The sequence below is a fragment of the Spinacia oleracea genome, chromosome 5 (genome assembly GCF_020520425.1).
Source record: "Spinacia oleracea cultivar Varoflay chromosome 5, BTI_SOV_V1, whole genome shotgun sequence".
In the NCBI taxonomy this organism is placed as follows: Eukaryota; Viridiplantae; Streptophyta; class Magnoliopsida; order Caryophyllales; family Amaranthaceae; genus Spinacia; species Spinacia oleracea.
This window is the reverse complement of record NC_079491.1, coordinates 91,401,471-91,421,178: the sequence shown is the minus strand read 5'-3', so window position 1 is coordinate 91,421,178 and position 19,708 is coordinate 91,401,471. Positions and strand designations below refer to the sequence as shown.

The following is a 19,708-nucleotide window of genomic DNA, read 5'->3' as shown; positions in this document are numbered from 1 at the left end:
GTTCCAGTCTTCCAATTTCAAGACAAAGAAAATTATGAATTGAACCATGCTGAAGGTGGCCACAATATGTCAGAATATCCAGGAAAAGCTGATATAGGTCCAGCATTCCCATCCTCAAAGTGGAATACGGTAACTCCCCAATTCCTTGCTAGGTCCACTGAATGATGATCCAATTTTAAGAGTAGCACCATGATCAAATGCAGGCAATACGTCAAGCTAAGGAGACGAAAACTCTCCCTGGCGTTTAACCATAATAGGCTTGAGAAAACACCGCTCAAGAAAATCTATGAAGCTCTCATTTTCGGAGCAAGGAAAAGGAGACTATTCTCAAAATGTTTCTCCTATTCCATAGGTGCCACAAGGCAACAAAACTCTATTTTCAGGGGAAAATCATGGCTTGAAGTAAAAGCAAATCAATCATCCCAATACAAACACAGAAAGGAGGAAGAATTAAAAAATTTGGGCTACTCATGGAAGGTGAAAATATAGATATAGAAGTACATAATTTGTCGTTCATTTATTTTCGAAGTAGATAAAAAATAAAAGTAAACAATACAATCTATGAAAGTAAACAATCATAAAATAGGAGAACGTACAAATAACAAGCCAAACTCTATTCTTCTCATCTCAACCTTGTAAAACTGAAGTAACAACATAAACTACTTCATATTACTTGATCATTCAAATTTTTTACCAAAAAACTTCTGTAAATAAAAAAACAAAATTTTCCCCAAATTTTTTGTTTCTGCTGATACTTTTTGTGTCTGTTCTAAGCCTGGGCTGCAGAGGTGGATGGTGAGGTTGTTTGCACTGCTCCGAGTGTTCAACTAAGTTTTGTTGTTCAGTTGGTGTTGTTGTCTGTTCTGTTCAACATTGATCTGCACAATGTTGATTTTCTATTGGTGTTGTTGATCTTCAAACTGCTGCCTGTGATTAGGTTTTCACTTCAGAGTAATTTTTCGACAAAAAGTGTTAAAAGTAAACTCAAATTGTGCAATAGTAAACTAAATATCTCTAAAAGTAAAAGTAAAGAAAATTAACATGTAAGTAAATGGAATTGTTCAAAAAGTAAATGTAATTGTTCGAAAAGTATACAATGAGTATTGGAGTACGTGGAGGTAAAAACTTACAAAAAGTAAAGATAAACCTACGTAGGATTCGAACCCACATCTTTTGTGCATTTGCACAATACTCTACCAATTGAGCTAGTAGGCTAGTGTTTCTAAATGAATAAATAAAAGTAAAGCAAAAACAAGAAGAAGTAAATCAAAATAATTCAAAAGTAAAGGCCTTAATTACTTATTTTACCTAGCTGAACAAAGTCAACAAATGTCAACTCCGGTATAATATATAGCAGTAGCGCATTAGCAACATCAATAAACACAACCACGTAAACAGACTTCTACTAATTTGCTACCGACAGATAAACAGAAAAATCCAACCAACAACATTCAAGCAACTTGTTGAAGAGCAATCAATATCTATCAACACGAATAACAATCCAACCAGCCAACAATAAATCAAGCAGCTCCCTTTTTCGATATATTCATCAAGTGATGAATTGTGTTTCTTGCAAAGTAATTCCTTTCCCCCTTGAGGGTTGCCCGGGACTTAATAATTTTTATCATAAGTGATTTTCCATTTACTTCCCACAAGAGCGTCACTGATAATTAGTACAATAATAATAGAGTAAACCATGACATGTTTATCTTTGATTGGAATAAAAACACAGCAGACGGATAGAGTAATGTTTAGATCAATAAATCAGAAGTGCAAGGCTGCACTTGTTAGGAACTTTGAGAACATGGCAAATTTTGTCGACTTGTACTTGTCGTGATTCCAAACAGTATTGAATTATCCTGCTAATGTTTTCTAAGAAAGCTATAAACGCCCACATGCCAGAGTCAGCAAAGCAAGATGGTAAATAAGACATGGTTAAAAATGAACATATGTTTACTAAAATCTTTTCTGGATTTCCATTCCCATTTCTTATAATAGTAGCACCTAATACTAGATATTTTAGGCAACTGATTGCATTTTGTTGGCTTGAAAGTCACTGCCAATGGATCCTAAGCAGGCATGTCTTCAAATCGGCACAAATTCAACCATCAAAACCTTAATTAACATTTTTTAAGGGATTCTAACCAACATTTCAACCAGGGCAATTGTATCAACTTGTTCAATCAAAATAAAAATTCTTAAAGATGATGATTTCAATAACAAATATGCAAGTACCTGGTACTATAAGGTGTTCTATGGAAAATAAAAGCAGGTACAGCTTGCAATACTGTGTTAATTGGAGATGCAAAATTAACACCAGAGAAAATTCTGATTTCTGCATTTCCCGAGCTTGATTTCTGCATTACCTGGTACTTGTATCGCAAAAACACAAAAACAAAAACACAAATCGCAATATAAATCTTGCTATAAATCGCAAAAACAAAAACAAAATCGCAAAAACACAAAAAATTCAAAGAAACGCTATCAATGAACAATCAAATAGCAAAAACAAAAACAAAATCATCAATTGAAAAGCCAAATTTTAACAATCAAAATCGCAAAAAGAATTTTTGAAACCCTATTCAATAAAAACAATACCGCAAATACTTCAAAAAAATCGAATAGAAAATAAAAATTATAAACCAAATCAAATTACTTACTTAGCGAAAAATTGAAGAAGGTTAGAAGATTCGAGGTTGAACTTGGCGAGGTTGAGAAAAATCGCAGATAGGTGATTTCAAGGAGGAGAGAAAAAAACGAAAGAAGAGAGAGAAAGTATTATGAGAATGGAAGCTGAAAGAAGGAAGTCATTTGTTCACTGAATTACCAAAGTACCCTTAATGAAGCGGGTATGATCTCATCCGTCCGATCAGACATGATTAAAGGCTGAGATTAGTTCTCAGTTCTCATCTTAAGGGGTGGTTCTCACCAGATCCCGATTATATATATATATATATATATATATATATATATATATATATATATATATATATATATATATATATATATATATATATATATATATATATATATATATATATATATATATATATACGAGGTACTAGTTCCAAGAGTGATAATCGCCAGGAATACACAACATAGTGTTAATAGTCTTGCAGATGCATATTGATAATTACCATAACAAATATTGGACAGTACCTAAAATAAAGAAGTGTTCATGAATCAGTGATGAACTGAATTTCGTCTAACGTTGCCACTAACCAATAACAACACAATTCCTTTCTCATATATCTACTTAAGATAAAAGACAAGAATGGCAAAAAAAATAGCCACGAAAAAACAAGTGCCATTGAAAAATTCTTCTCGTTCCTAGCACAGTTCATTAGCTCAATTCGTGTTTGGCATAGCTCGTTCTTCATTTCTTGAACATCCTCATCCAAATTCTCCTTCTTCACTTCCAGCTTCTTTACTTTTTCTTCCAAAAGATTCTTTTCCATCTCCATATCAGCTATGATTTTGTCCTTCTCCAAGATCTGCAAGATCTGATATTCACGCTCTTCATTACCACCGCTATTTGGAATCCACTCAAAAAAAACCACAGTCGTCCCGCTGTGAATGTAAAAAAAAATATAAAAAATTCCAATGTCATACTAGAACGGTATGTATTATAAAAAAAAGGTACATCAACCTAGTTACCCTGAATAAACTTACATGCCATTTAGAACAACCAAGAAATTTGCACCCAGAGTTTTGCCCTTTCTTTGCAACCCGGACGACTGCATCTATGTTATGCTCACACTTGATCTGCGAATTCGATATCCCCCTGACGTTTGAAGAACAACCCGATCCTAAAGAATTAGGGTTCACCCCTGCCATACTCTTTGTTTTCTCTAAGTTTGTGAAAATAAAGAATTTTGAGAAACAGAGGAAGCGAATGAAGTAGAGGGCCGGCATATTTAATAACACTTGGTGGATGGGGTTATTCAAAGCAAGACAATAAACCGCCAACTAACACTGCGACATTAGAACTATATTTATTATTGAACGTTCTTGGTAATAACCAAATCCTTTAGTGGAAACCACCATAAAAACATTAACATGTACTTGGCTTCTATTAAATTGATCAGTAAGTTACTCTGTTTACATTGTTGCCAAATCATACAAGGACGTTGCTTTCCAAAAGGTATCATTAATCTAACTATGGATCCAAAAGGTATCAGTTTAAGTACCATTCCAAAATAGTTACAGTATGACATGCTACGTTGTTGTCCAAAATATACATACGTACAATTTTTCCTACTCGCTGAAACCGAAAACTGGAAATTACTTGAAAACTTCAGAAGACAATCGTTTGACAATGGCGTGATCATTGAACTTACTTGAAATGAGCTTGGCCAAACATTTTAGTCGTTCCACCCGCATCTCGGCTGTCTGCAATATGGTTAAATTGTACACCGATCAATGGAAATGCAGTTCAAACTTTTTTAGTTACAGTGTTTCATATAGTTAAAATTTCCAAGGAATAATATCGTAAAAAGAGTTGTTACCGTATAGGATATGTTTGGTAATATCATCAACGTTTCCACCTTCGATATACTTGATTACATACATGCCACAATCATGTGTGAACAAATAAACATTAAATTATCAATCATCATCAACTAAATGATTAGTGTGAGAATATTAAATAAGATAATATCATAATTCATACTCGTTCGGTTGGATCTTGCATTGAGGTTTATGATAAGCAAAGTGTGGAACATCTTGAAAAAGTGCATTCAACCTATAATTCTTGAATATTTCTGACGACTTCCTCATCTATTAGAATATAGCATTGATTTGTTAGCAATTTTACTAGAGTATTGATTTGTTCATGGACCAACATGTAGGTTGGTAAGTTCCTAAAGTATCCCTGGTACTCACTAAGGAAACCATTTCAATTATTCTAAACCACAACAGAAAAATGTAAACAAGGCAAATTTTATTTCTTACTGACCAGATCTAATGCGAGAGTGAATCGTGAACTCGAAACACCAAAAGAATCCATAATCCACACCTCTTTATCATGTATTTTGACGACCAACAAAAACCAATGCTCACTGGATTCATTTTCAAAATCATATGCAGGAATGTACACCTACAATCACCAAACAAACAAAATTATTACAATAACTAGTTACAATTTAAGGAACGACATTAAAAAATTGTACAAACCGTGCTAATCTGACTCAAATCATCTGGTAGATATGAAGCGGTACATTCCCTAGCATGTTGAATTAAGTTTTTGCTAGCCACATACGCGTTACATACATCATTTTTCAGAACAACAGCCTATAAGAAACGTTTGATTTGTTGGTCAAAAGAACTCACGCCTAAATAAAACAACCCAAATATAGTATTCTTAATACATTGTTTACGGATTTTATTACCTGGAATAAAGTCGGAAAAATCAACTTCGTATTCCCTTTATGCGTTGCGTGACGTTCCAGATCATACAAGTATATGTCAATAAGCTCCAATCGAAAAATTGTGTTAACAAATAATTTAATACTATTAGATTATTCAACGCCAATAGTAATACGTACGTGGCCTGTAACTCTTGAGTCTGGGTACACAACATGCGATTCTCCAAATGTGAGGTACATTGGGTAACCTGTGGGCCAGTATGCATGGTAGTCGGTGTTCTCTCGAGCTATATGTTGGCATATTTGTCTTTCCAATGGAGTTAGGGAACTCAAGCAGTCTAGGTAGATAGGACTAGGGCCTTCCGCTAATATGTTGGTGTGATCACTTGTATGAAGAACCTGGTTCACCTGCTTCATTTGTTGCAGAGTTTGAATGGGAGTTGATTCTTCATGTACATCATTGTTGTTGTCCTAACCAAAGCGTATAAAAAGAGACTGTTAAATAAAAACCACATTCTCTAGGTGATGACCAAGTATGTTCACAGTAATTACCATATCTAGATCTCTCAAATCTACCTGGGGTGATGAGAATACTTCCCTAAGTTGTGGCCCATCCTATACAGCTAAAAAAGAAGCACATCCAATGGCCAAACAGTGTTCCTTATCTATTAGGTGGTGATCAAAATTACAAGAAAAAAAACATGATTCCAGCAACGTTTATTGTGAAAAGCAAACAGGAATATACCTCCTCTCTAGGCTTAATAACAGCAGGACTTTTTGGTGGTCTTCCCCTCTTTGGTTTTTCTAGAGGTAGACCTTTCTTCGTAACTGCAGGACTTTTGGGTGGTCTGCCCCTCTTTGGTTTTTCTAGAGGTACACGTTCCATAATGACTTCATTTTCTCCTGATCGCTCTGAACCAACATTAGTCTCCTCTTCCTGTTCTCCCGCACATATCAAACGACCAAGAGTCAGTTCGCTTTTACATTAATCAAATGCCAACAATGTAATTCATATAGAATGTTTGGTCATATCCACCTCATAATAGGATGACATATAAATATACAGTGATGGCCAATACCCTGTTATAACTATAAAAGATGAACATAGTGCACAAGTGAGTAAGTTACCAGTTGGTTATCTTTGTTACCACGACGAGTTCCTCTTCTTTTTTGTAATTTTTCTCTCTGGCTGATTAGCATCGTACGTTATGCCGCCTGTATTATCAGGACTCTTCTTAGTTGGAGCCTTCTCGGTTGTTTTCTTTTCCACCGGACTCGTCACAGGATCTTTTTTCTTTTTATTGACCACATCAAGAATTGGGAATTCCAATAAAGTGTCCATCCCATCAGGGAACTGGGATGTCGTGAAGCGAATATCTCTAATGTTGATTGTTGGACCATCATCATCATCCGGGTCTACTCCGTTTTCATCCGGGTCAATAATCAATTTCGTTTTCACAGAATTCCCGACTGGAGAAAAAAGGGGGAAATTACGGACACGTTGCACTAAATCATCATTTTTAATTGTGTTTGGGTACTATCCTTGATTGATGTTGGTAGTTTCCATAATACCTTACTAGAGGTAGCTACCAACAATGTTTACGGATACTACCCCTGCAGATGTTAGTAATTTCTGTGTTTGGGTACTATCCTTGATTGATGTTGGTAGTTTCCGTAATACCTTAAGAGAGGTAGCTACCAACAATGTTTACGGATACTACCCCTGCAGAGGTTAGTAATTTCATAAAAATAGAAGGATGGTAATAACCACAAAAGTTTTTGGATACTACCGTAAATGATGTTGATAATGTCCAAAAGAACATGAGGATATTCAGTAAAAACCTCAGTTCCTTCCTTCTCCCATGGCAGCGGCAGACCTTCAACTTTTGCCAAACAAATTTCAGGCATGGTAACCATCATTAAATCGACGAAAATTCCAGATTTAACACTAAAACATTATTATTATTCAACATATTTAACACTCCCGACGAATGCCAAACTTTTGTTGTTACTCCATTTTTTCCGGCGGCCACTAAAGTCTGTCATTTCTCGTTTCTACGGCCATGACTACCGATAATTGTTGCAAATTCTATGGAACAAGCACCGAAATTCATTGCTCTTTCCTTCACAACACCTCCCTCTTTTAATTTCCAGATCTAACAACCCAAAACCCAGAATTTTGTGGTAAGAAACAAGGACGAAACTATGAGAATATAAAAGAACTCCGGCGATACCCATGAACGATGAACGACGAACGATGAACTCCGACGATTTAAAAGAACTCCCTCTTTTGATATGCCGGCAATCAGAACTCCGGCGAAGCAAGAGGAGAGAGAAATAAACTTAGTTGTTAATTGATAAACTTAATTGTTAATTAAGTTTCCTAATTATTTTATTTATTAATTTCAGATAATACAAAAGATTTTTTTGGGAAATCCAGAAATTACAAAAGGTATTTTCATAAAAGAAATTGTGTAATTAAATTTAAAGATAAAAGAATTAAATTCATTAAAATATATAATAAATAATAATAATAAATTATAAATTATAAATCATAAATAATAAATAATAATAGTATAACTCGTAATCAATAATAATAATAATAATATTAAATAAATATTAACATTACAATATAATTATTTTATTTAACTTATAATAATAAAATAAGATCATTAAAGAATAAGATGAGCACAATGCCGTTCTTTTGAAATGAACCGAACTGAACTGAGCTGAAATGAACTGAACTTAATATAGCTGAACTGAACTGAACTGAACTAAATGAAACTGCAATTAAGTCCAAAAGAACAGAGCCTAAGACCATGTGCATCTTTGCCTTCGGTCAAGTGAAAAATAATTTCTCTCTCACCCTTCTCCTTCTTCCACCTCATATTCCACTAACCTGACATATTACTTACTTAAATTTCTCATTTTTCTTCTACAATCTTGACTTAAGGTCATTAATTTCTCTTATCTACTCTTTTACTTTTACATATACTCCACTTTAAATTCACCTTCAAACACAATTATTCATTTTAACAAACAAATAAATATGAAATTAAATTTAACATTACATATAAATAAAAATGTAACGTATAATCTTAAACATACATATATAGCACAATGGAGTAAAATTGATACATAACTAACTATTAATTTTTTATTAAGTTCCACCAAAAACATGAAATATTCATTGTATATATGCATGCATAAAGTAAATATGCACACAGTACAAAATGCATTAATATTTGCATGCATAGATCAAATATTAGCCTAAAATACCGTAGGCAAACGGGTAACATCATGCAAGTGACGCTTCATGCGGTCCCACATCCAATTTTAATGAACTTGACCTTGGGTCACATATGCGATCCGGGTCAAGTTAATAAAATTTTGATCCTTAGAGCAAGTGCAACGTTGATAGAAGCTCACTGTCAAGTTGCACTTGACTCTTGTATTTTGGTTTAATGTTGACATTAGATGTGTGTCAAGTGGTCAGTTAACTTGACATCAGTCAAGTATCTGCCCTGTATGTCAACTAAATCGACTTTATTTTTAGTTTTTATTACAAAAATAATCCTACCTCCAAAACATGGCATATTAGTCACAGAATCTGAACTAATTATCACCAATTTCTCCACATATTATTTGCCTAATTTTTTGTCCATAACCAAATTTTATTAATGCTTATTACATAATATGATAATAATAACTTAAATATTTTTTTGGATTTATTAATTATAATTTAGTTTACAATTATTAGTATATCAACTTAATAATTGTGGTGGAAAGAGAATTGGAGGTGGTGTATATGTAAAAGAATAGGTAAGAGAAATTAATTACATTGAGTCAAGATTGTAGAAGGAAAATGAGAGATTTAAGTAAGAGGTATGTCAAGTTAGTGGAATATTATGTGGAAGAAGGGGAAAGATGAGAGAGAAATAGTTTTTCAATTGACCGAAGGTCAAGGATGCACATGGTCTTATACACTGTCAACATTATAGTCATTTTATCCTGTCACTTATCACTTGACTCAAGCTACATGTCAAGATTGTACGTGCTCTTATAGTAAAACATAACATTAAAAAATAATGAAACTTCGTAGTAGATTCCCACACCAAAGGGTGGATGTGGGGCCATTTAGTTCCAATCATCGTCCCAAAACACCCTCCATTCCTCCAACTAGACCACACTGCAAGTTCCCCACACTCATTCACTCTCACTCTTACTCTTACTCACACTCCCACACCCACCCGTCTTTGTCACCGACTGCCAACCCCAATTTCGTCATTTCACACCCTTCTCCTTCCCAAAAAAACTCCTTCCTCCTTTCTCTCTCCTCACCCACCCCTCATCACTCACTCTCTCCCTCCCTCTCTCCTATTCGCCATGGGCAGTCGCACCCAATCTCACCAGCTCAGAAGCGGGCTCTACGTCTCGGGACGCCGCGATACCCTCCCCAAAGAACGTCCCCCTACAATGGCTGCTCGGGCCGTCCCTTATACCGGTGGCGACATCAAGAAATCAGGCGAGCTAGGTAAGATGTTCGACATCACAACCACCTCTACCACCGCCACTTCCTCCTCTTCACTTTCTCTCTCCTCTCCTAGACCGCCACCTTCTCGGGCTTCCTCACAGCCTAACTCCGGATCGGCCCGATCCGGGCCTAACTCGGGTCAGCTCCCACCTCGACTCAGTAACTCAGGGTCCTTTACTAAGAAATCATCCGGCCCGCTTTCAATCCCCCCAACCGGACTTATCACATCCGGCCCAATTCGGAAGTCGGGCCAGCTTGATGGGTCTGGGCTGGCTCAGCCACAGCTGGCACCTGCTGTTGGTGGGTCGGGGAAAATGGTTTATGGGACGTCGGTAACTAGTTTAGGGAGTGAAAAGGTGAAGTATGGGTTAAGGGTTTCAAGAGGGGCAATGTGGGTATTTGGAATCGTTGTTTTAATGGGTTTGCTTGTTGGGGTGTTTCTCATGGTGGCCGTCAAGAAAGCTGTGATGTTGGTAGTGTTTGCTGCGATTTTGGTGCCTATATTCGTTGGTTTAGGATGGAATTATGCTTGGGGGAAGAGGGCAATCCTGGGTTTTGTTAAGAAGTTTCCTGATGCCGAGCTCAGAGGTGCTGTTGATGGACAGTTTGTCAAGGTTACCGGGGTAAATTATCTTATTCTTCTCTAACTGTCATTTTAGGATCAAATTATTCTTGGTATTTTATTTAGTGATTATGATATGTTTTGTATTTGATCATGTTTGTCATTTTTAAAAGCTTTTTTTATAATGTCATTAGCTTTGACTTGGTTAATGTTAAATTCTATGTTTAGGAAGTTGCTTAATTCTATTTTTAGTCATTTGATAGATAGGTTTTGGACTACTATTCTTAAGTAGTAAAAGGTGTGGTAGAAGCATTTGCTTTACTGGTAATTATGTCCTTCGGTAGTTGGTGCATTCTTTTTTTTTTTTTTTTTTTTTTTTTTTTTTTTGTCTTTTTTATTGATAGGATAGTAAATAGTAAGTGAAGAAGGTGTGAATGAGCACTCATTGAAGTAAGGGTAAGGGAGGATTTTGGGCTATGTTATACATGTATCAGATCAGTGAGCTATGTGTGCTTGACGGTCTTAAGAATAACAAATAAGTATATCACTCAAAGTTCCAAGTTACAGGGCATCGAGAAATATATACTTCGTATATATTTTTTTTGAAGGAAGAGAAATATGTTTTTAGCTAGATGTAATCGCTGGGGAATTCGTGCTTCTTGAACTGTTTGTGTGTGTGGTAGGCCTGGTTATTAGGCGGGGCTATTAGGCGGGGGCGGTTCTTGGATTGTCATTTAAGGGTTGGGCTTTTAGTGAGCATAGAGAATTTGATAATGGACTGGGGCGGGAGTGGGCGGGTTATGAAAGGGTCGGCCAAATTGCCAAAAGAAAATCATTTACCCACAAATTATGTTGATAGAAAAAAAGCTTCGACTTAGAGAGAGAAGTAAAAAGAGCAGGCAAGTGACAGAAGAAAGGAAAAACAATAATAATCTTTGGCAAATCCTTCAATAACATAACAATTTATGTTGGTTGAAGAATAGCTGGAATTTTCTAAGTTATGAAGTGTGAGATGAAGAGAGGCGGGACTGCAGAAGAGAGAGTGGAATTTTCACTTTTTAGATTTGTACAAAGACAAGAAATGACTAGCAGCCTAGCACTGTATTGGGTTTCAAAATTGCGAGGTTTGCGTATAGGCCCAATAAGGACCCTTATGCTCTATAGCAACCCTTTTGACGTGTTGGGGGAAGGAAATTTGATATAGTGGTGTGTTATTTGGAGCGACTATTCTTCACAACATGCTTTAATAGTTTAATGTGTGCTTGTGCACATGGTTCTTTGTCCCTGTCTTATATTTGCTAGAAAGGTTTTGAAGTGGGTGGGTCTATCCATGTGCCTACTAAAGTTGTTATTAAGCAAAGTGAAGCAGGTCTGAGGTTTTTAATCTAGAAAAGACTGAGGGTTTGTTCTTTTCGCCAGGTGTGGTTTTTCTAGTTTATCGTGTGGTCAGGTCTACTGTGATTTTAACAAAAATAAGTAATAAGAATAAGGTGAACAAGACATTGCCTGAATACTAGTAGAAAATTTAACTCTAGATTCTAATCTCTACAGAATTTAATCACCAAGATTATAAGCTAAAGGATCGAAAAGATTTAATTGCATACATAAATTAGTCAGTAGTCACCAACATTTAAAACTAAACTAGATAGTTTTAAAGTCTAAAGAACTTAATCATGAACTTTCGGATTTTGTGTAAGCAACTCACGAATAAATACGAAAAACTAAACGTACATAAGCCTCTATTTGTAAGCTAACCATCCTACGTCTAGTAAAAAATAGTCCTAATGACTATACCGAGAAAACCCCTTCAATCGAAAGGAAATAAACTAGTAGCCAAAATTTAAGAAAACGACCAAAACTTGCAGACCATGGTCTTGGGTCAGCCCAAAGTGAAGGGGACCAAGCCCGGGTGCACAGCCCAGCTAGGCCCAAGAAAGGTGACACGTGGACTCTGGAACGACGCTCGACATGGAGGAATCTTCAAAACAAACGGTAACTTGATTAGGAGCTAACTATTTGTAGTAACTCCTTATCAATTCCCAATAAAGCCTCAGTTGATGGTAAGTCTAAGGCCACATTCTTTTAAAGCAAGGATTTCATATCTAATGCTCTTGTATCAAGGTCACTTGTAAATATGACAAGAATCTTGTGAATGAGGGAGGGACTGATAGTTTCTTTTTTTTGGGCCTAAAGGGTGGGTGTCTCTTGTCTATTCTTGTTGAAGTTTCTGTTTCGAGCGCTGGACTCTGTTAGCAATCTCAGCATAAAGTCGGTTTAAGTTGGAAATGATGGTTTTTTCTAATATATCTTCTAGCTCTAGAAGGTGGTGTGCTGGTTTTGTGTTTATTAGGGCTTCCGGATTTTTTGTACTGAGAATTATTCCATGTATTTAAAACAATGGAGAGCTGCTGGAGGTTTGTTTGGAGTTTTTAGCAAGGGCTATGTAGTTGCGATTGTGACAACTCTGAAAATTAATGTGGTCCTGTACTCCTGTAGAAGCGGAAGTTGGATACTTTTTTGAAAAATACTCTTCCTTAATAGCAGGTTACACACAAACTGTGTGGGCTTTTTTAGGATCCTTCAACTGCCTTAGGATCACAAGGAATTGGGAGCACTCCTGATCCTTGGCTGCTTTGAAATATATTTCATCCTCTTTACTGCCCATCCCACCTTCTTGGACGCAAGGATAAAAGGACTACATTTCATCTATAGGAGAGAACTAACAATCTGGTGAATAAGGTGTCTTTAGAGCGAGAAAACATAAAAGAAACCTCAACTAAACTAATGGGATGGCAAAATTAAGCCTCCCGACCGTCATAGGGAAATATTGTCCTAAAAAAGCTAAAGATAATTAATTGTGGATATGTATATCAGAAGGATGTCCATTTCTGATGGAGCCAAAGATTCATTTGTTCTTTTGACTGTGGGATGTAATGGACTAAATCAAAATGACTCTTAAAACCTCTTCGCTTCCATTCCATGAAGTAGAAGATGGTCGTCCCCTTGTCGTCCCGTTATCGCTTTTGGGTCAATTGGAAACACTCTCTGCAATTGCAGGGGTAAGGTTGCGTATACCGGACCCCCCCTTACCCCGCTTCTTGCGGGAGCCTCTTTGAGGCAATGGGGTAATGATAATGAATGATAATGAATGATGTATATCAGAAGGGATTAATCCTGTCAGACGAATCTGTACGAATTCTTGGTTTTTTCATTCTTCGTCTTAATTCACTGAGTTCAAGTGAGAATTACTTAGTATCCTAAGGAAAGGGTCTGTCCAAGACTCTAGTATGAGTAATATCTGTTTGGCATCTGTTGGTGAGTCCATTCCTGCTGGCACATAGCTGATGTCTTAAGTCATGACAGCAAGGATACATTATATGTATTTTATGTCCTTAAGTACCTAGTTATATACATTATTGGTTTCAGTCTTCTATAATAATCAATTGCTGTAATTCATTCATCAATAAGAAATGTTATTACTTTCTCTTACCCAAACCTGAGTTCTTCCGCTAAACCAATCCTAAATCCTAAAATTCTTACAACATTTATGTTGTTGCTGGTGTTTCCTTTTGCCTGGTCTTGATAGTGATATTAGTGCAGCTGTGTCACTTGGCTTTATACGACTGAAGGATTTTGATTAAATCGGAGACTTCTTTTTCATTTGTTTTGCTGCTAACCTAAGATGGAGTATTACGGCCTTTGCTCAGTTACAACAGCCACCACCCAAAAGGAGTTTAATTGTTTTGCTAAACCAATCAAACAAGGCATTTAACAAGGAAGCTTCCTCACCTTCATCATCCCCTTTTCGTTGCTCATTCACATTTTTTGTTGCATAGACCTCGGAGAAAACATAATCTTTTTATTACAAAATCTCTTACAGATGAGAAATAGTTTGCTAACTACTTATAAGCTGGAAAGGAAAGTAACATAGTATCCCAAGTTCCCAATTAACAATTTGGTCTGGATTGTCTTTCAAACTTTTACAATGAGCTGGGAGAAACAATTATTCTCCCATGCTTGCCATTGAGTTTGGGACTTGGCATCTGGTTAAGCTTGCTTTGTCATCAAAACACGACCTCAACACCTGATTTAAGCTGGGGGGTGCAAAAAAGATGACTCCCTCAACTTGAACCGTAAACACTAGACACATGTCAAGCCTTTGTAAAAAGATCTGACTCAACGCGACTCAAGTGGGAGTGCGTAGTTAAAGCCTTTGTTAAAAGATCTGTTAATTCATCTGCGGTGGTACATGGTCAGGAGCATTACGGCTGCTGCAAGTACTCTCTAACATAGTGGTAATCAAGATGTATGCCCTTTTGCCCTGCACGAAACATTGTTTTATTGCATTATGGAATGCATGTGGGAAGAATAAGAGTGACGTAAGCCGTAAGGAACTGTGACTTCATGTAATTGTCTGGAAAGTCATGTGAATTCACTGGCAAGTCAATGGTAAAGCCTCTGTGATGGGATCTGTTAATTTCTTGGTTCATGGCTCATGGAAAAGAGCAATAAAACGCTGATGTTACTGCTCTCTAACATATTGGTAATAAGTCTATATGCTTGATCTTTTTCAACAGGGTTTCTTGCAATACGGATTGCTTTTGAGAGAGCTAGGAGTAAAGAGTGAAAAGGTGGAAAGCCATATCAATTCGCTGGGGCTCTTTATCGTAGGCCTGTATTCGGCTTCAGCTAAATATAGCCGCTGTAATTTCTCTTTAGATACAGGGTGTTAGGCTTCCGCAGCAGATAGGAAAGAGAATCCACTAAGTTTGTATGTATAAGAATGCTGTAACTGTTGTCATACATGATGGCAATCGAGTTATTGCCCTTGGTCCTGGCACGAAAACATGGTTTCTTGCACTATGGATTGCATGTGAGAGGAACGGGAGTGACAGAGAATAATGACCTTGAAGTCCCTGATAAAGCCTTTGTGAAGTGATCTGTTAATTGCTCCGTAGTTTGCACAATGATCAAGAACCATAAAAGCTCTGCTGTAATTTCACTTTAACATAGTGGCAATTAAGTCTATTTGCTTGGTTCTGCTAATCGCTCGTCAACGCAGTGGCAATCAAGAACAGGATATCTTGCAATATGGATTGCTTCTGAGAGGGATGGGAGTGACTAGGCAGAAGCGAAGTTGTGAAAGAGATAGTAAAGCCATGTCGATTCACTGCTTATCTTTTTCATTGACCCTTGTTCTTATATCTACATCCCGGCGTTCATGTCACACAATTTATTTTATGGCTTCTTTCAAAATAGTCTTACCCTTTCCTCGTTATAGTTATATTTGCTATTAGCCTATTACGATTTACAGTCTAATAACATCATCTATAAATTTTATGCTTGATTGTACGCAAGTTGAAACAATTGCTTTGTGATGGAGGGGTTACTTTGATGCACTATAGCCAGTAATTAGTGAATGGTGAAGCTTAGCAATTGTGTTATTAGTGTAGTTACATTTTTATCAAACCCTCCAGTTCTACTTTCTGAAGAGAAGAAACTTGTGAGCTCAAATAGTGATATACAGCTATAAAGTTTCATTACTATTAATGTGATGCAATGATTACTTAAGTGAAGTGTTAAGTGACATGTTTGATGTACTTGCCTCGATATTCAGTAATCATATCATCTTTGAATCTATTGGAATTAACATAATTGTAACACACTAGCAGCTAAATGAAATTTTATCTGATTTTGACTTTTTGAATAAAGCAGACTATTCTTTTATGTTCATTCAACTGCCAAAATAGAAAAAAGCATGAGAGCAGAAGGAAATATAGTCATTCTGTTTACAACCACAATCAACACCTGTCACAATTCCCGCTCTAACTGATGTTCGAGGCCCAGATGCTCTTCTCTTTAATGAATCAGAAGTATGAGTTTTAACCTGTCTCTAAAAATTTACCACGAGTCCACTTCTAATGAGTGGGTGATCTCCATAAGGCCACCACCACATGTAAATATGTAATACTATGTATATTACTGTCTCTTGATTTTATCATCTCTACTGACTGTCAGTTTATATTTGTTGCTTTCATTTAGAAATAGTCGAACCCTTTCCTATTTTCTGTAATTATTTTACCATAACTTTTTCAGTTTATCCTCCTCCCTCCGAGGGTTTTACAAGATTACCTTTTGATGGTTCTATTGTCTTGGTGTTCATCGGCCTATGACATGAAGTAAAAAAAAAAGCAGCTTAGTATAAGTGATATCAGTGTTGTATCTCATCCTGAACTCAAACCCTCTACTAATATGGGGTATTTTCATAAGAGAAGATTCTGAAAGTTTTGTGCTTAACAAGTCATCAGTAAATTGCAACTCTAAATTTCTGTTATTAGCAATGTGATAACATTATTAACAATTTAACATGTTTAGACCCAAGATTGTGTACTTGCTGGATGTCCAGTAAACTTAGATATGACACTGTGTCAACCACTATGCCATGTCATTTTTAACTGTTCCATGTGTTTGCTTCACTAGCTGAAGTATTCTATTTTCCTGGATGCAGGTTGTTACATGTGGCAGTATTCCTCTTGAGTCGTCATTTCAGAGGGTACCTAGGTGTGTGTATGTATCAACAGAGCTGTACGAGTACAAAGGATGTGGAGGAAAATCTGCAAACACCAAACACCGTTGCCTCTCATGGGGATGCAGGCATTCAGAGGTCAGTTAAGACGTTAAGTTAGCTTTATTTTGGTGGTTGCACTTGTTTGTTATTAACTTTTTCCAGCAGATCTTATTGGATTACAAGTCTTGTTTGGCCTTATAACATTTGAGTGGCTGGTTTAATGTATCCTTGGTAAGTCATGATAGGCTAGATCGTAACTCTCTAGTTTTGATTATTTGGTTGAGAAGAAAAGCATCACTTAAGACTGTAACACTAATTAGTGAATTACACATCAAGCTGTCCCTGAGAGGACCTCTATTGTCGTGCCAGTAGAACAGACCGGCGATAGCACAGTGATGGATACAGATTACAATACTAATTTACGAACTGTACTTGCATTAAAATTCTGAAATTCAACCTCTGCATTTGATTGGTTGGCTTCACATTATTTTGAATCCTGACAAACAACTAATGCACAATTCCTTAAAGTAATTTGATTATGGGTCCTGGTATATACGACAACAACAAAGCCTTTGTCCCAAAATGATTTGGGTCTTGCTATATAAAAAAAAAATTCATTGTTGGCATATCTGTCTGTGGGAGTGTGGGGTATTCGTTTCCGGTATTAAGATAGATAGAAGTGTATTGCTATCACTTATGAGTTAGGACACTTCCGTTTTGTGTGATTAAATCTGCGACGACTTGTGTAACTGTCTATTTGTGTAAAAGTTGCTTGTTTATCAATACATTTAGTTTTGCATGATTTATTGACATCAGCTGTATCTAATACATTTGTACTTCATGTGCAGAAATATGTTGCTGACTTTTATGTATCGGATTTCCACTCTGGATTGAGAGCCCTTGTTAAAACTGGTTACGGAGCAAAGGTGGCCCCTTTAGTGGAACCTGCAACAGTTGTCGACATAACCAAAGAAAAGCGAGACTTGTCTCCAAACTTTTTGCAGTGGCTAGCTGATCGAAGCCTTTCTAGTGATGACCGCATAATGCGCTTAAAAGAAGGGTAAACACTCTACCTAGAACTTCTCTCAACTATTCTCCACGTGCAAAAACAAACCTCCTTACAAGTTACAACTAGCATGATTCGTTTAAGAATAGCATTTAAATAATAAAAGCAGAGTAGAATGCTGCATTCTTAGTGATGAGTGCTTTTTAAAAACCTCTTTTTTAGATGTTCCAAAATATTCTGAAATTTTACTTTCCTTTGGGGAGCGTAGAGGTTCCCTCAATCCAGTCTAAGCTGGCTTGGGTTCTTACTAGGCCTTGCAAAACATCTGGGTATTTGATGACTTGGATAAGCTGTGTGGATGAGCCAGGGCTGAGCTGGTTCTCTTCAAGGCTGTATTGGCCAAGTGGTCTTTAGCTGGATGTGGGCGTGTCAGGGCCTACTATTATAGTCCAGATTAGCAGCTTTTGAAAACGGCGTAATTAAGCACAGGCCTTATGTTTCCTTCTCTCCCGCCTAAGCTTATTCACACCCCTGCCTTGGTAGGGACTGTGAGATGGCAGGGAGTTGAGGTTCATATTTTGAATTAGTAGAACCTAATGTCATTCTTTACAGTATTTTCTCTCTGCTTCTGTTCAGGTATGTTAAAGAAGGTAGCACCGTCAGCGTGATGGGTATTGTCAGACGCCATGAGAATATCCTCATGATTGTACCACCCACAGAGGCCATCTCCACAGGCTGTCAGTGGTTACGTTGCCTCCTCCCGATGTATATTGAAGGTTTAGTATTGCATTGTGAGGATAATCAAAATTCTGAAGTGATTCCCGTGTAAGTACGTGTACGTACCTCTTGTTTCCTCCCAAAGTCTTTCTTCGAGTGGATTCCACGAGTACATATTTGGCATGTAAAAATCTTGCAAAAAGGGTGGAGATGCACTGCCCATGACCTTCTGTCCATATCTTTTCTGCTCTCAAGTGTATGTAAATCGGCCTCAAGGAGACACAAAAGGAGCTCAGAGGAATTGCAGGTGTGTAATAAGGACTTGTCATGCTGTAAACATTTCCGTGTTTAATCGGATCAATAGGGGGAGAAGAAGTTTTCCCCGTCAACACTATGAGAAAAAGGAAGCTCGAATTTTTCATGGTGAGCCGCATATATTCTAAATTTTTAGCTTTGTTTAGTGTACATAAGCTCCAATAGATCTGAAGAGCCCTATTTACATTTCCTTTTTGCGTTTTTGTTTGCCTTGCAATTTGTTTAACTGAAAGAAGGTAGAATGCTTCTTCACACTAATGTTCTGTGTATTGATTAATTAAGATTAAAGATTCTTCGGTCACTTAAGCAATATATATGGTGTATTCAGGACTTTTTCATGTTGAATTTAAGACTTTAAGCAATTGCCTTCACCAGAGGCAGCATACTGCTTTATGAACTCTTCTGGAGTTGTATTTGGAGTTGTATTGGCCAGTTGGCTGGTTCACGATCTGGGAGGAGGCCAAATCAAACTAGGATATATGTGCTCGATTGCTTGTTGAGGTGGATGTCATTCAACCTCTTGAAGGAAATAATTCTCTTGGTCCAAGTTTGTATTTAATGCATTTAATGTTAAGTCTAATAAATGCGGTTCAGTATTAATAAACAAGTTAATAATTCAGTGAGATCAAGTGAACTGAAT

At 36.7% G+C, this 19,708-nt stretch overlaps 1 protein-coding gene and 1 long non-coding RNA gene across 3 annotated transcripts; one reads left to right on the top strand and one right to left on the bottom strand.

Moving 5' to 3' along the window:
- Positions 1–490: 490 nt before the first annotated feature.
- On the bottom strand, positions 491–2,795 carry LOC130460604 (uncharacterized). Of its 2 annotated transcripts, none has more exons than XR_008920459.1 (3): positions 2,661–2,795; positions 2,236–2,372; positions 491–944 (listed from the first exon to the last, which is right to left on the bottom strand). It is a non-coding gene; the product is annotated as an uncharacterized lncRNA (long non-coding RNA). The 2 variants fall into 2 exon arrangements; XR_008920460.1 differs by having other exon boundaries at positions 491–927.
- A 6,775-nt stretch (positions 2,796–9,570) lies between these two features.
- Positions 9,571–19,398, top strand: LOC110775046 (uncharacterized membrane protein At1g16860). The gene is made up of 4 exons (XM_021979648.2): positions 9,571–10,523; positions 16,971–17,126; positions 17,879–18,090; positions 18,673–19,398. Exons 1-4 carry the CDS (start codon positions 9,753–9,755, stop codon positions 18,863–18,865), a joined length of 1,332 nt encoding a protein of 443 aa, XP_021835340.1. The 5' UTR covers positions 9,571–9,752; the 3' UTR covers positions 18,866–19,398.
- The last annotated feature ends 310 nt before the right edge of the window (positions 19,399–19,708 follow it).